The 17531-nt window shown below is 39.9% G+C and overlaps 1 protein-coding gene across 2 annotated transcripts in view; it reads right to left on the reverse strand.

The window, feature by feature from the left end:
* DARS2 (aspartyl-tRNA synthetase 2, mitochondrial) overlaps window positions 1-17531 on the reverse strand; it is a 1354455-nt gene that overhangs the window by 502908 nt on the left and 834016 nt on the right. For both annotated transcript variants that reach the window (XM_044085228.1, XM_044085227.1), the window contains one exon: window positions 7455-7673. In XM_044085228.1, the coding sequence (XP_043941163.1) occupies window positions 7455-7673 (219 nt within the window). The remainder of the gene's footprint in view (window positions 1-7454; window positions 7674-17531) is intronic.

Raw genomic sequence — 17531 nt, forward strand, 5'->3', positions numbered from 1 at the left:
ACTGCTGAAAGTGTAACCCAGGAAAAGGGCAGGCATAGCTTCATATAGTTTGAGCCTATAATAGGCTACAAGCATACAAAAGATGGTTGCAAGACATGTGAAATGAACACACTAATGAACTCACATGGACATCCAGCACTTGTGAAAACCAAAAAGTCCAAAAAATTCCACTTATTCCTAATACAACCAAAGTTTAATATTTCAAACAGTAACACATATTAAAAACGACAACCACTTAATAAAAACGATAGTTAAGCACCTTCATTCCATGGCATGGGGCCAGCTGTGACACACTGCACAAGAGGGGGTACCAGTGTTGGCGTGGCCAGCCTGGTGCAATCAGTATCATCCTTGGTTTGTCCTGTTTGATCTTTAGTAGCACTATGGAGAGGAGAGGCAGAGGAGGAAAGGCATAAACTGATAGATTTTTCCAGCTAAAGGACAGAGCATCCACTTTCCAAGCTTGTTTGTGGGGAGTCCTTGTGCAAAATTTGCCCAATTGGTAGTTCTGGGGGGAGGGAAACAGGTCTATATCTGGGATTCCCCCATTTGTTGATCAACATGTTGAAAATCTTTGGTTCCAGTTTCCACTCGTGTGGGTCCATGAGATTTCTGCTTAGTTCATCTGCCAGTGTATTTAGTTTTCCTGGCAGGAATTAAGCCTGTAGATGCACTTGGTAGCTCAAGGTTGTGTTCCACAGAGCCATGGCTAGTCTGCAGAGGGGTAAGAATGGGTACCCCCCTGCCTGTTTATGTACCACACAACAGTGGTGTTGTCCGTCTTTACCATTAATTGTCCTGGAAGAATGTGGTCCTTGAAGGCTGTCAGAGCATTCTGTACAGCTAACATTTCTTTTTGATTGATATGCAGGTGCATTTGACTTAGGTTCCATTTGCCCTGAATGCACTTCCCTGCCAGGTGACCCCCCCCATGCATAGTCTGATGCATCTGTTGTTAGGGTTTGGGTAGCAGGGGGTAGAGTGAATTGTAGTCCCTTGTTTTGGTGGCAGGCCTCCACCCACCAAAGGAATTCCAACAGTAGGCAAGGTATGATAGGAATCATTGCTTCTAGATCCTGAGAATGTTGACACCATAGGCTTTTTAGATACACTGTAGTTTCCTCATATGCAGTCTTGCATATGGAATTAGTAGAATGCACGGGGATATGAACCCCAAGGCTTGCAGTATTTGCCTTGCAGATATAGCAGGGTTTTTGTGGCCACTAGTTTGAAGTAAGTTGTCAAATGCATTTGTTTCTCTGGCGTGAGGAAAGTCATCTGGGAAGCTGTGTTCAAGGTTGCTCCCAGGAATATAATTTGTTGTTAGGGTACCAGATGTGATTTCTTTTCGTTTATGGTGTACCCCAGACAAGTTAACACCTTTTGTACAAATGCCAAATGATTCAGAAGTATGTCCTGGTTTTCTGCCTGAATTAGACAATCGTCCAGGTATGGGTATATTTGAATATTTCTTTGCCTGCAAAATGCAATGACTGGAGCTAGGCACTTTATGAACACCCTGGGCGCAGTAGATAAGCCCAAAGCAGTGCAAAGAACTGACAGTGCATGCAGCCTGCTTTGAAGCATAGGCATTTTCTGCAAGATTCCCTGATTGAGATGTGCAGGTAGGCTTCCTTTAAATCCAGTGTTGCCAACCAGGCATCTTTGCCTACCATGGAAAGCAATTGGTGAAGAGTTAGCATCTTGAATTTTGGAATCACCAAAAAGGTGTTTAGGATAGACAGGTCCAGGATAGGATGCCATGAGTTGTCTTTTCTGGGTACCAGGAAAAGTCTTAGAAACCTTGTCCCTTTTCCTCTTCTGGTACAGTCTGAATAGCCTTTAATCTTAAGAGAGAGAGAGTACTTGCTTTTGAGCCTCTGCCCACTGATTTACGGGTAGGTCTGGCCAACCGTTTGGGGTTGGTAGCATGTGGAAGTGAAATCTGCATCCTTGGGTAACTATGTTTAAAACCTATTTGTCCTGGGTAGTGAGATCCCAGTTTTTTGCTTGCAGAGCAATCTTTCCCCCTAAAGAAGCAGTCAGTTGAGAAGTGCTTGGAAGTTTTAAAGTTAAGTCATTGAGACAGCTTACCATAGGGGGGAGTCTTACTACTCTCTGATTTGGAAGTGGAAGCCCCCCACTGCTTAGTCCTGTGCGTACCCTGGGACTGAAGCCTGGGTGTTCTTCTGGTTCTGGGTTTGAACTGAGAAGGCCTGGAAGAGGCAGGAAAGGACCAATTTTTTGAGGGCCAATGCCTACTAAATCTAGGAGGCTGTACATATAAGAAATCTTTTAACAGTTTGCATAGATTTAGCTTTTTCCTCCATCCTTTTAAGAACTTCTTCTGCTTTGCCACCAAACAGGCGGTCCTGATTTAAGGGAGCATCCAGCAATTTAGTTTTAACATGATCTGGCAAAGATTGTTCCTTAAGCCGAACATGCCTTCTAAGTACAGACCCGGTGACAGCAGCCCTGCAAGATGCCTCTAGTGAATCACAACCACATTGCAAAGTATGTTTTCCAACCTGTTCAGCAGAATGCATTAAATCCTGTAAATCCTTATTTTCAGCACAATCAGAAATCAACAACATTTTCTGTTTAAGCAATCCAATAATATGCTGTTGATACTTTAACATATGAAACTGGCAATTTAAGGCCCTGATGGCCATGGTTGCAGAGGTGCATACCTTCTTACCCCATCTATCCAGGGCCCTGAAATCTCTATCCGGGGGGTACGATTTTTGGCAGTAGTAACCTTAATGCCCTTGGGTTCCTGTGAAATGGTCTCAGGGTCCATAGTAGGATTTTTAAAAAGGAACATATGAGAATCAGAAACCCTGTAATATCTAATATCTATCAGGTTTTCTGGGAGCAGGAGGTAAAGAGTCAGGGGCCAAGCTAGATTCTGAAAAGGCATCGTCAACAATGTCCAGCACATAGGGGATAGCTAAAGGGCTGTGTTGGGCCAGGAGTAAGAAATCTCTAAGCCTCTTTTTAGAATCAGAGTAATCCTGGCTTTCCCAGTGAAAATGTTCCCTAAGAGTATGCAAGGTTTCACGAAAAGAAAAATCCTCCAGGGGAGAAGCAGAGGGAATAGAGCCCTCTGCATCAGAATCCTCATAGGTAGATAAGGGTAAATCCTGGTAAATCAGAGGAGACAGAAATTTCAGAATCCTGGTCAGAAGTATCATAAGCAAATTCAGTCCTAGGTGTCTTAGAGGGGGAAGGTTGGCTTCCCCTGATTAAAGTAATAAGGTCTTCAGCCATTCTTATCATTTGTTTTTTTAGGCATAGAGGCCTGACCATGCGGTCTGGGCATCGGTTTCCTAGGCATGGTTCGAGTTTTAGGCTAGAAGAAGAAAACGGCTTTGGTTTAATATGCAAGTCAGTAGGCCTGAATACACCCTCAGAAGCCGGTGCCTGCAGAGCGGCTCTGGACCCATCCAAGGTAGAGACATCCGCAGATTCCACAGCTGAAGCATCTCGCGGCATACCGGACTCCGAATGGGTCTCAGCAGAGGCCTGCAAATCTGAAGTAGCGGGTATCAGGGGCTGCGAAAGCACCTCACTGAGTACCGGTGAACTGGTGACTAGCTTAAGAGAAGCATTGTCGACAGCTTTGGATCTAGGCGCCCTGTCTCTGTCTTTATCTTTGCATTTTTTTCGGAATGTCGGTAGTTGGGTGGCTTACCGAAAACACATCTGGATAATTGAACCGAGTACCAAAATATTTAAAAGCGAAAATGTACCGACGATGAATAGTTTGTGGTTTAAATAAGGCACAAAACCAACAGCGAGGTACATCGTGGTCAGGGCCTAAGCAAGGAATACAGTACGAATGATAATCTTTATGAGGTATTTGCTTTCCACAAGAAATACAATTCTGACTTTTACTGACATCGGTTTAGAGCAAGAAAAAGTTTCCCCAATAGGGTACTTAGCTTTTGTTGAAGACTTTGGTTCTGAAACTCGAAAATGAAAATTTCAGGAGTTGGCCCACCGACACTTGCGAACTGCTTCTGCTTCGGGCACCGGACGGCAAGAAAGACTGATGTAATGATGTCGGCTGCATGCTTTAAACCCCTGACTACCTGACGTCACGGAAGATGAGACAGCAACTGATGCAGGACCCAAGACTTTGATAATCAGGCTGACTGAGGCCTACTGCAAGCAGATAACCCAAATGTGATGACTGCAACAGTGAAACACGAAGAACATCTGTCAGACTGCGAGGACATCTCTTGTGCACAGCCCTCTTCGGGTCACCCCACAGATTTTCTATTGGATTTAGGTCTGGGCTCTGGCTGGGCTATTCCCAAAACTTTAATTTTTATCTGGTGAAACCATTCTTTTGTTGATTTGGATGTATGCTTGGGGTCATTGCCATGCTGAAAGTTGAAATTCCTCATCATCTTCAGCTTTCTAGCAGATTCCTGAAGGTTTTGGGCCAAAAGTGATGGGTATTTGGAACTGTTCATAATTCTCCCCACCTTGACTAAAGCCCCAGTTCCACCTGAAGAAAAGCAATCCCAAAGCAAGACACTAGCACCACCATGCTTCACTGTGTGGATGGTGTTCTTTTGGTGATGCAAAGTGTTGTTTTTACACCAAATGTACCTTTTGGAATTGTGGCCAAAATGTTCAACCTTGGTCTAATCAGACCATAACACATGGAGAATATGGAAGATTGTTTTCACATGTAGTACACAACCAGTACTTGCTAGAAATTCCTGCAGCTCCTTCAGTGTTGCTGTAGGTCTCTTGGCAGCCTCCCTTACCAGTTTTTGTCTTGTCTTTTCATCAATTTTGGAGGGACGTCCAGTTCTTTGCAATGTCACTGTTGTCCCATATTTTCTCCACTTTTTGAAGACGGTCTTCACTGTGTTCCATGGTATATCCAATGTTGTGGAAATTTTGTTGTACCCTTCTCCTGACTGACACCTTTCAACAATGAGATCCCTCTGATGCTTTGTAAGCTCTCTGCGAACCATGGCTTTTGTTGTAGCAGGAAACTGAGTAAATGTCAGGAAAATCCTACTAGGACAGCTGAACTTTATTTGGGGTTAATCAGAGTCTCTTTAATTGATGGCAGGTGTGTACCCAAGAAGACTGAATGCTGTAATTAAATTAAAAGGTGCTTTCACAAAGTATGAGTTTAAGGCTGTGCATATTTATGCAACCAGCTTATTGTACGTTATTTATTTTTTATATTTCTTCCCCAAACAGATTTGTTTGTTTTTCAATTGAATTGTACAGCTTATAGGTCACATTAAAGGTGGGAAAAGATTTGAAATTATTTATTGTGGTCTCAATTTTTTATACCGCAAAAACCTGGCATTTTAACAGCGGTGTGTACACTTTTTTATATCCACTCTGTGTGTGCTGCATTTTACATCAGCATGATGAGTAGAATTTATGAGCACAATCTTGATATAAAGAAGAAAAGATCTACAAATGCTTTATTTAGGCATTTACATCTTTAGGAGGACTGTAAGTTTGAATTTATAGTGTTGGAACAAGTATCTAGTGATCCTACGGGCTGCACTGCAGAAAAACATTTGTTTCGAAGTGAATTGAAGTGGCAGCTGAAATTCAATGCACTGTGTTTTCCTGGTTTAAATGACTCGGTATTGATTAACTCTGTATTAAAGTATTCAGGTATTTAATTACTTTTGCAATATTATTGGTTCGTTGTAACATATGACATTTTTTGGTAACATATTTAAGTTTTTTAATGTTGATGTTTGATAAGTTCTGATGAGGTTCCTGTAACAGATGGAATGAAAGAGCTTAACTATAGTTTTTAATAAGTGGTTGTCATTTTTATTACATGTTGCTGTTTGAAATATTAAACTTTGGTTGCATTGGGAGTTAGTGGAATTTTTTCGACTTTTTGGTTTTCACAAGGTTGCAAGATGCGTCTAAAAGAATCTGGCTGGGTAAGCTTATGGAATCTATTTGTTAGGATGGGTATCGTGGGATGGGCTAGTCATAAAAAACACATATTTCTTTGATGTTACTAGTAGCCAAGAAGGTAAAAACTAGGAGACAGAAATCCATAAATCCATGGGAAGGACAAACTACGTGGTTTTAGGGGTATAATGCTAGAATTATATGGTATGGAGCAGCGAAACATCTTGGAAGACAAGAGTATCCCTTAAGAGAGTAAGTTGATTATTTTGTTTCAATACATTAATGGGTTCTCTTCTGATATCTGAACAGGACTGGGGCAGATTCTGACCATCATCAACACTCTTCCCACCTTTTTTAAACAAAAGGACATTTTAAAGAGAATTTTACCTAGGCTTGGGTTAGAATAAATGCAGACTGTTCCAGGAGGTGATTCTTTTGGCTTAAAATTATATTGTAAAGGGTTTCATTAGGGAAATAATCTGGAGTTTAGGAGACTAATAGATACTGAAAGTCTGCCCTTTCAATCCTTAATCTGAAATAATTACTTTTTGCTATTTTTCTTGACGTATTCCCATAATAAATGTTTAATACTTAATTGTTGCTTCTCAGTTATCACTTGTTAATATTCCTGAATGAAAAAGGGAACACCAACTCACATTTCTGAAGCACTTTAGGCAATGATGTTAAGGTTTGACTGCATTTGCATTTGTTATTGTGTTTAAAAAGGTTCTATAATAATGCAGTTAAACTTCTTTAAAAATGTAATTCAGTGCTAACTTTGCTCAAGTTTATGACAAACACAGTACACTCTTCCTTCACAAAACTAACAAGGTGATGCAGTATGACTGACTATGCGGGGTTAAATACTGAGAATAAGAGGAGGTCTGACAGAGCCTTGCCAGGCAAATGAATATCATCAACTAAAAATTATAAATGGGGTCAGTTGCAAAAGTCAGGGTGTGCATCTAACAGTAATAAACTGAGTCAGATGCAAATGCCAGAGGTAATTATATTCATCATGAACTTCACAGCACGAAGTTCCTATCTCATCCACAGTACAAAGCAGTGATGATGGCAAAAGGATCCAGTATATGCTCTATCAATCATGTCAGGTTCCATGGTTTCAAACAAGGAGTAGTTTCAAAAATACAGCAGTCAAGGCTCACATACATACATACATCACTTTTCAATGCTGAAATGACCATGGAAGCAGCACCATCAAGGTTCTAAGTGACAAACATTTCAGCAAATTCTCAATACTGAGAGGGTTTAACAATGGACATGTAGGCCAACAAACAGTGATAGGAAGTGGTCCTAGCAAGGAAGCCTATTTAATAGTGGTATTTGGTGGGGTGGGGTGGAGCCTGGGACAATAACCAGAACCGAAGTAACACGAAAAACAAAGCACCTTATGATCTGTGACATCATACATTACAACAGAATACGGAACAGTATGAATCTTTTCTCTCTTCCTGTTTGTTACCACTGAATCCTCAAAGACATCTTTCTGGTTATCATTTACTAATACAAGTACTTACTTTTTCAGGGTGGGTGTATACGAGTTCAGCATCCTCTGGTCTGGGGGCTGTAAAAGGATGGTGGGCCGACTCCAACTCTTCAGGGTTTTCTTCCTTGGGAAGGAACAAGGGAAAATCAACAACCCAGAGGAATGTGTACAGACTGGGATCTCGGAGGATAACCCCCTTCTCCTCCAGCATACTGGCACACTCCAGTCGTAGTTTGCCAAGGACAGAACACTGCAAAAACAGAAGAAAGCCATCAGCAATTTACTAGTCTGCTTGGTTTGGAGAAGCTCCATAAATATAAAATACAGTCCTTTTTTTAAAAGTTAAATGCATTACTCCCAGTTTAAGAAACTCAAATGTCATCATTCCTGCAGAACTAGTAGACAAACCCTAGTAGCCTACGTGTGAAAAGTGGTGGGAGAGAAAGAGGAAGGCACTAACACTACAGTGAGGGAACTGCGGATGATGTTGGCATGTGCCATCGTAAGAGGAAGGCACTAACACTACAGTGAGGGAACTGCGGATGATGTTGGTATGTGCCATCGTAAGACGAAGGCACTAACACTACAGTGAGGGAACTGCGGATGATGTTGGTATGTGCCATCATAAGTGGAAGGCATTAACACTACAGTGAGGGAACTGCGGATGATGTTGGTATGTGCCATCATAAGTGGAAGGCACTAACACTACAGTGAGGGAACTGCGGATGATGTTGGTATGTGCCATCATAAGTGGAAGGCACTAACACTACAGTGAGGGAACTGCGAATGATGTTGGCATGTGCCATCATAAGAGGAAGGCACTAACACTACAGTGAGGGAACTGCGGATGATGTTGGTATGTGCCATCATAAGTGGAAGACACTAACACTACAGTGAGGGAACTGCGGATGATGTTGGTATGTGCCATCATAAGTGGAAGGCACTAACACTACAGTGAGGGAACTGCGGATGATGTTGGTATGTGCCATCATAAGTGGAAGGCACTAACACTACAGTGAGGGAACTGCGGATGATGTTGGTATGTGCCATCATAAGTGGAAGGCACTAACACTACAGTGAGGGAACTGCGGATGATGTTGGTATGTGCCATCATAAGTGGAAGGCACTAACACTACAGTGAGGGAACTGCGGATGATGTTGGTATGTGCCATCATAAGTGGAAGGCACTAACACTACAGTGAGGGAACTGCGGATAACGTTGTATATGCCATCATAAGTGGAAGGCACTAACACTACAGTGAGGGAACTACGGATGATGTTGGTATATGCCATCATAAGTGGAAGGCACTAACACTACAGTGAGGGAACTGCGGATGATGTTGGTATGTGCCATCATAAGAGGAAGGCACTAACACTACAGTGAGGGAACTGCGGATGATGTTGGTATGTGCCATCATAAGAGGAAGGCACTAACACTACAGTGAGGGAACTGCAGATAACGTTGTATATGCCATAAGTGGAAGGCACTAACACTACAGTGAGGGAACTGCGGATGATGTTGGTATGTGCCATCATAAGTGGAAGGCACTAACACTACAGTGAGGGAACTGCGGATGATGTTGGTATGTGCCATCATAAGTGGAAGGCACCAACACTACAGTGAGGGAACTGCAGATGATGTTGGTATGTGCCATCATAAGTGGAAGGCACTAACACTACAGTGAGGGAACTGCGGATGATGTTGGTATGTGCCATCATAAGTGGAAGGCACTAACACTACAGTGAGGGAACTGCGGATGATGTTGGTATGTGCCATCATAAGTGGAAGGCACTAACACTACAGTGAGGGAACTGCGGATAACATTGTATATGCCATCATAAGTGGAAGGCACTAACACTACAGTGAGGGAACTGCGGATGATGTTGGTATATGCCATCATAAGTGGAAGGCACTAACACTACAGTGAGGGAACTGCGGATGATGTTGGTATGTGCCATCATAAGAGGAAGGCACTAACACTACAGTGAGGGAACTGCGGATGATGTTGGTATGTGCCATCATAAGTGGAAGGCACTAACACTACAGTGAGGGAACTGCAGATAACGTTGTATATGCCATAAGTGGAAGGCACTAACACTACAGTGAGGGAACTGCGGATGATGTTGGTATGTGCCATCATAAGAGGAAGGCACTAACTACAGTGAGGGAACTGCGGATGATGTTGGTATGTGCCATCATAAGTGGAAGGCACTAACACTACAGTGAGGGAACTGCGGATGATGTTGGCATGTGCCATCATAAGTGGAAGGCACTAACACTACAGTGAGGGAACTGCGGATGATGTTGGTATGTGCCATCATATGTGGAAGGCACTAACACTACAGTGAGGGAACTGCGGATGATGTTGGTATGTGCCATCATAAGAGGAAGGCACTAACACTACAGTGAGGGAACTGCGGATGATGTTGGTATGTGCCATCATAAGTGGAAGGCACTAACACTACAGTGAGGGAACTGCGGATGATGTTGGCATGTGCCATCGTAAGAGGAAGGCACTAACACTACAGTGAGGGAACTGCGGATGATGTTGGTATGTGCCATCATAAGTGGAAGGCACTAACACTACAGTGAGGGAACTGCGGATGATGTTGGCATGTGCCATCATAAGTGGAAGGCACTAACACTACAGTGAGGGAACTGCGGATGATGTTGGTATGTGCCATCATATGTGGAAGGCACTAACACTACAGTGAGGGAACTGCGGATGATGTTGGTATATGCCATCATAAGTGGAAGGCACTAACACTACAGTGAGGGAACTGCGGATGATGTTGGTATGTGCCATCATAAGTGGAAGGCACTAACACTACAGTGAGGGAACTGCGGATGATGTTGGTATGTGCCATCATAAGTGGAAGGCACTAACACTACAGTGAGGGAACTGCGGATGATGTTGGTATGTGCCATCATAAGTGGAAGGCACTAACACTGCAGTGAGGGAACTGCGGATGATGTTGGTATGTGCCATCATAAGTGGAAGGCACTAACACTACAGTGAGGGAACTGCGGATAACATTGTATATGCCATCATAAGTGGAAGGCACTAACACTACAGTGAGGGAACTGCGGATGATGTTGGTATGTGCCATCATAAGTGGAAGGCACTAACACTACAGTGAGGGAACTGCGGATGATGTTGGTATGTGCCATCATAAGTGGAAGGCACTAATACTACAGTGAGGGAACTGCGGATAACGTTGTATATGCCATCATAAGTGGAAGGCAATAACACTACAGTGAGGGAACTGCGGATGATGTTGGTCTGTGTCATCATTAGTGTTGTCATTATGTACCAGATGTGAGACGTACCAGCACTGAAACTAGACGTGTCTTAGCATTACGTTTTAACAACAACTAGATGGAATGAAAGGGTCCACATGGCACAGCTTGGCAATAAAAACATGATCTGCTGTAAAAAAGCAAACTGCAATCTGTATAATAAGTGGGCATCAGTTGCACTCTGAGCATAAAGCACAATTAGAATCAGTACAAAAGAAGATTTTAGAACAATTTTGTGAACAACTACATGTTTTAAAGTCATTACCACAAGTTACAATTAAAGTTTAAATTGCATACAATACTAACAATGGTATATCTTTTTACTGTAGGATTTACATATACATTAGAAGGATTTTGTATTCTGGCTAAAGCCTTTGCTGTCCCCATAGTGCCTTTTTTAAACAAGGTATGTCTCAGACCTTATTAATCTGACACTGAAAATCTCTTAATCCTGTACCACTCACCAACTTGGCTTTGTCAAAGGAAGGTCCTGCCTCTTTATCCTCAATTTCTTTGAAAAAGTAACAGATGTTGACAATGGTTATGCACTGCATACAAGCACTTCTGAACCTGGCCAAGGCCTTTCACACTCTTCCACATACAGGCATTATTGAAAGACTTGTAAATCTGAATATAGATCTTTACACTGTGCATTGGACAGCTAACTGGTTTGTGTGACAAAATCCATTTCGTTTAGAGTCAAGGGTGCCACTTCTGAAACCAAAAATGTTACCAACAGTGTACCACAAAGTTCAGTTTTGAGCCTTCTCCTATTTGGCATTTTTTTCTCAGACCTTCAGGTCAGCACTGCTGGCCTATAGTTATCTAACTTTCCAGATGACTATAAATTTGCTCTTGCTATTTGATCTTCAACTGACTCACAATTACTCCAATGTGGGTTAGACCATGTTAACGTTAATGCAAGGACAATGGTCTGAAATGAAATGTAAAAAATGAAGCCAAATTAATTTTGGTAAATAAAATAGTTTCACTTACCATACAGCTAATGTACCCCTCCAATCAGATACTGTTGTAAGGGATCTGGGAACTCTTGTTCCAAATTCTTTATCATTTGACAAACACATCTCCACAGTAGTTCAGAAAGTCTTTTATCCTGTTCATCAAATTTCCAAAGGCATCTCCGTTGTATTCAAAGAAGTCTTAACTCCCCTTTACTCGTACTTTATTAGACTCAGTACTGAATGTAATATTTATGTAAATATATCACACAACTTGAGAGACCTCAGAGATTCAGAAATGAAAAGATTGAGAGCCTCAAAACTCTCCATTATCAGTTCATGAAAATATATGGTATGGAAGACATGAATTCAGTAGTAGCAACTTGGACAGAATGTACATATTATTCCCCAAGGTAAAATAACTTGGTCCGACTAGATAAAAATTATATTTCACAGGAACATTTGCATTTAACTGAAAGCTTCAACACACATCCAACAACTATTTCAGATCATGCACCAGCACCAATAAAAACTATGATAAAAATGCAGAGTAATAAAGTAAAAATGAGATGCTGACACTTTCCCACCTACCTGCTAATAAGGGAGGAATTTAGTGGGTAGTTATTCAAGAGTTATTAAGAAAGATTTAAACATCTTCAGAAGTTATAGCTTATGAGTGGGGTAAAATGAAAACGGAGTTTAAAAACAGAGTAGAAATAAAAGAAAAAGAGATATGGTTAAGAAGTAATAATTATTTAGAGGGCAATCTAAGGTTAAGGTATTGCAGAATAGGGAATCTCACAGAACAAGAAGATGTGCAACTGCAGAGTTCTAAACAGAAAACAGAGTATCTGGGTAATATGTATAACTTTAGAAAGATTGCAGTTAAGCAACAATTTCTGATAATAACTCTGAAGCACAAAAACATTTAGTACAACAACCAGGGCAGCCAAAAGTAGAAAGGGTTGTTGACAAACTTAGGGAGCCTATAACAAGAAACATAAGCACAAATCTTGTAGATGTTTTAGAGACATTTTGGATATTTTATGAAAAATCTGTATAAAGCAGAAAATCATGTAAATCAAGAAAGAGCATAAATGGAAATATTTATGGAAGATATAATTATGCCAAGGTTAGAGATTGAACAACTAACAGTTAAGACAGAAGGAGATGAGATAAAAATGGTGATGTATAATCAATCTGCAGTTGTCTCCAGGAATAGATGGTATTCCTGTGGAAGTATGGAAGTTATGAGAAATGAAAAGGATACAGATCTGGAAGACATTGTTTAACAGTACTTTAAAAGGAGGCGAAGCATGAACATCTGGGAAGAATCCTGTGTTGGCTACATTACCCAAGGACAGTAAAGCGCCATCTGACCCAGCTTCACAGAGACCCATTTTAATTTCAAACCATCATTATAAAGTGTTTTATGTCTATACTACATAACAAATGACAAAGGTGTTGCCAAAATTTATAGGTATGGATTAGTGTGGTTTTGTGGAGGGGAGGCAAATATTTGACATTAACAGAACAATGATCATCTAGAGGGAAGCAGAATGTAAGAAAATGCTAGTGTTATTTTTTGATGCAGAGAAAGTATTCGACAGTAGCTGGGATTTTATGAGTAGTGCAATGGAAGCATTTGCATTCCATTTATTTATTTTATTTTACATTTGTTGATGTCCATGATGCAATAAGGTTAATTAGGAGGATATATGAAGGATAGAAGCAAAGTAGGAGGGCTCTTATCTGATAAGTTGTGTTTGAACAGAGGAACCAGGCAGAGATGTTATGTTTCCCCTTTATTTGTTTTACATTTAGAGCTACTGGTAAAGACAGTAAGGGACTCAGAAATGCAAGGATATAATTGGTATGTTAATCAAGAAACGTTGGCTTTATTTGCAGATATTATTTTATATCTGATAAATCCAAAAAAAGGACATTGCAGAGTTGTGAAACATTTTGAGAGAGTTTTCAAGTCTTTTCAGGATATAAAATTAATGAAGATAAAACAAAGGCTACAGCTATAAATGATGTACCCATACATGAATTAGGTCAATGATACCCATATTTATGGGGACATGATAAGACGAAGTATTTAGAACTATGGAGTAAAAAGGCTTCTGTTATGGCAGCTAAGGAAATATCTGAAGAAACAAAACATAAAACAACAACTGAGAAACTGGAAGCTCTTATTTATGGATATGGGTAGTAAAATACAAGCAGTGAAAATGTTTTTAGTCTTTTTAATTTTAAATATAGATATGGCCTATTTTTATCAATCAGAAGAGATGTTGTAGACAGTTATTAAAGAGCTGAAGTAATTTATCTGGGAGGGGAAGAGGACAAGGATTAAGCGGGGTAAACTGATCCTTCCAACAGAACAAAGTGGTTTAGGATTACTTGATTTGAAGGGATATTTTAGGGCTACACCATTAAGACTCGTGTACGTAAAACAAGCAGAAGGTTATAATTCAAAATGGAAAGGGATTATGATGAAGCTGGAGGTGGAGTTCAAGAAATAAAGGATTTTAGAAGCAGATCCTTAAGGAGAACAATAATGCAGAATATTATATTTATAAAGTAGCAGAAAGTATTCTAAGAACTAAACCAAAATGAGAAAGGAGATTTTGCCATCAAGGATAACTGCAAGTAGGGGTACAGAAAACATGCAAAAGTTTACTGGAGAAAACTGGCAAAGGAACCAAAGTATTAGGAGCAAATAACTAGAGTGAAAGGTGATACAGTGGAATGAGGTCAAGAGAAAGTTTGTACTGCAAGCTAGATGTTGGATATCAGAGTACGGGCAAAGAGAAACAGATAGAATAATCCTAACTGAAAGACCTGCTCATGGGATTTTTTTAATCAAATTTAGAACAGAAGCTACTGTTAAAAAAGGGATAATTAGGAGGACATATAAAACACTGCATGATAACTATAAGAATCAGTCAAAGGAAGTTAAAAAAGTTTGCAAAAAGAGACTGGAAAAGCAATTCACAAGAAAACAATGGGAGGATATGTGTACGACTCCAGAGTATGCAACAAAGTCCAGAAGGCTTATGATCTTTGCAGGACGTTTTTGCAGAGGTATTTTTATATCCTAAGCAGGCTTCAAATAATTTTCCCCAGTTAGACTGGAAATGTTGGAGGTGTAATGGGGAAGAAAGAGGTAATAAGCATTTTGGGAGTGAAATGACTTGTCAATTTTTAAAAATTCCCTACCGAATACTCTGTCAGAAATATTCTGTGAGCAAATGGCTATAACTAAGGATATGATTTTTTTGAGCTGGGACACAGGATCTGAACTGCCTAGACATAGTAATGCCTTATTAAGTTTAATTATGTTGTTTGTCAAAAAAGCAATTGCTAGAAAATTGAAATCAAACTCTAACTGTACTTGAAGTACTGAATATTATAACAGAGAGATTAAAGAACTGGAAGAGGGATCTTTTGAAAAGGAAAGGAGCAAATGTTATAGAAATAAATGGAAATTACAGGAACAAACCTGCATGATAATGTTCAGGAGGAGTGAGGTTTAAGGGAAGGCAGGAATTAAGCAACTTATGAAATGGAGTGATGATAATTACAAAGAAAAGAAAAGATATGTGATATACAATGTATGTAAACAGAAAAATGTTAATACAATTTGCTTCCTTTTCTGTTAATGTTTGTTTACCTATGTCTAGAGTGATAATGTATAGAAGTGGAAAATGTTAATATGGTTTGTTTTCTTGTGTGTTTGTCTGTCTTATGTGATAATTTAATAAAGGTGTTTAAAAAAAATCTTAGTTATCAGGAGAGACTGTCAGCCCTTTCTCTTACAGACTCCTCTCTCGAGATCTGTACCTAACCTTTTGAGCCACCAAAAGACCCAACCCTATCTGACATGCTATTCTTTCCCAGAACTAATGATACGTCAAGTACTTGGTTAAAGGAACTAAACCTTCATCAGCAAGTAAATAAGACACATTGGTGTGATAAATTCATATCCCAACATACTCCTCAGTTCTGGAACAAACTTCCAATGCATGTCAAGCACAGTAGCACCCTTGCTATCTTCAAGGTCAATCTGGATAACTGGATGGGTAGCCTCAAATTCTCCCCCGGTCTATCTTGTCTTTTCCTCCTTGAAGCTAGAGGTAACTTTTGAATAGGTTTTTTGGCTAGTTTTGAAATGGTCGGCAGACTGCCTAGTATTTACATATGAACCTATTAGTATATTTCACAGCTGCATTACATGTCATCAAAGTAAATTTTTACAAACTTTTACAATGTTGTAAGAGTTTGGCTGCAAGACCTTTATGCATATTCTTATAAGCATGTTAGCGAACAGTTCACAGTTAAATTATGAAACTGATTCAAAAAGCTTTTAACACTGTTGAACAATGGTTCTCTGATCGTTGTCTACTCCTTAACCCTAAGAAAACTAAATTACTATTGTTCTCACCTACTCGTAGATCTGCCACACTAAACTTTACTCTCTCTACCATTGATTGCACTCTCATCTCTCCTGAAACAACAACTAAACTATTAGGCATAACCATTGACAACAATCTCAGCTTTGAAACTCACATCAATAGCACAATAAAATTAGTTAATAAAAAAATCGGATCCCTTTATAGAATCAAACCCTTCCTTTCACCTGAAGCAAGGACCACCTTAGCCAGATCACACCTTATCTCTACACTACTATATGCATACACTAATCTCTCCAAAAACAACCTTAAGAAACTAGGAACTTCCTACCATAATATTTCTCGATTTGCAACTGGATCCTCATTTAAAACCCATCACTGCCTGAACCTAAGAAAACTAGGCTGGTTGGAACTTCAGAACCAACTCACACTTCAGCAGCTCTTAATAGCTCACAAAATCCTTTACCAACCAACTAAAACACCTATACTCTCTAGCCTCATTTCACCTTACAATAACCTGAAACATCTACGTTCTTCCAACAAACTAATGATTAATACAACCAAACCCAATAACTTTGCAGGTGATGGTCTTTTTTCCAACTCAGTCGGCAAAATGTGGAACAAATTACCCTCTGTTATCCTGTCTTTGTCCTCCCTTCCACTTTTCAAAAAGCAGCTGAAAACTCATCTCAATAATCACTGGCTTTGCTCCTGCACCAACCCAGATTAACTTCCTTTTTTGCCTCCCTGTCCTCCCTTCCTCCTAAATTCCTGGAATCTCTGCTCCTTATAGCCTTGTTAGCTCTCCCTTAATGACATGCACACAGTCTGATGAAATACACCTTAAAAAAAAAAAAAAAAAAAAAATCGATAAGTTTTCTTTCTTAAGACATTTGCCTATTTTACTTTGTATTTACCATGACTTTTTATGTAATATGTGTATTAATTAGCCCTCATTTTACGCCTTACTATTTGAATTGTCTATCTTCATATAATGTGTTTAATTACTGGAGCTTTTCTCCCTGGGCCTCTACTGAAAATGGACATATATCCAGCTAGACTAGCCCGGTCAACAAATGTAAAATAAAAATAAATAAAATTTAAGCACACTGAAAGCTGGTAAGAACACAGTTAAATTGCAAAACTAAACAAGGTAAAGACATATTTTACAAGTCATCCTGCTAATAATAAAGAACAAGCAGCAGAGAAAAGAAAAAGCTTAGATACTGCAGTTTATACAGTGACAGGAGCAGACGTTACCATTTATACAGTGACAGGAGCAGAAGTTACCGTGTATACAGTGACAGGAGCAGACGTTACCGTTTATACAGTGACAGGAGCAGACGTTACCGTTTATACAGTGACAGGAGCAGATGTTACAGTTTATACATTGACAGAAGCAGAGATAAGTGATATGGCAATACTTTAAG

This window comes from Protopterus annectens, chromosome 10.part0 (genome assembly GCF_019279795.1).
Source record: "Protopterus annectens isolate FY-2018-M chromosome 10.part0, PAN1.0, whole genome shotgun sequence".
Taxonomy (NCBI): Eukaryota; Metazoa; Chordata; order Ceratodontiformes; family Protopteridae; genus Protopterus; species Protopterus annectens.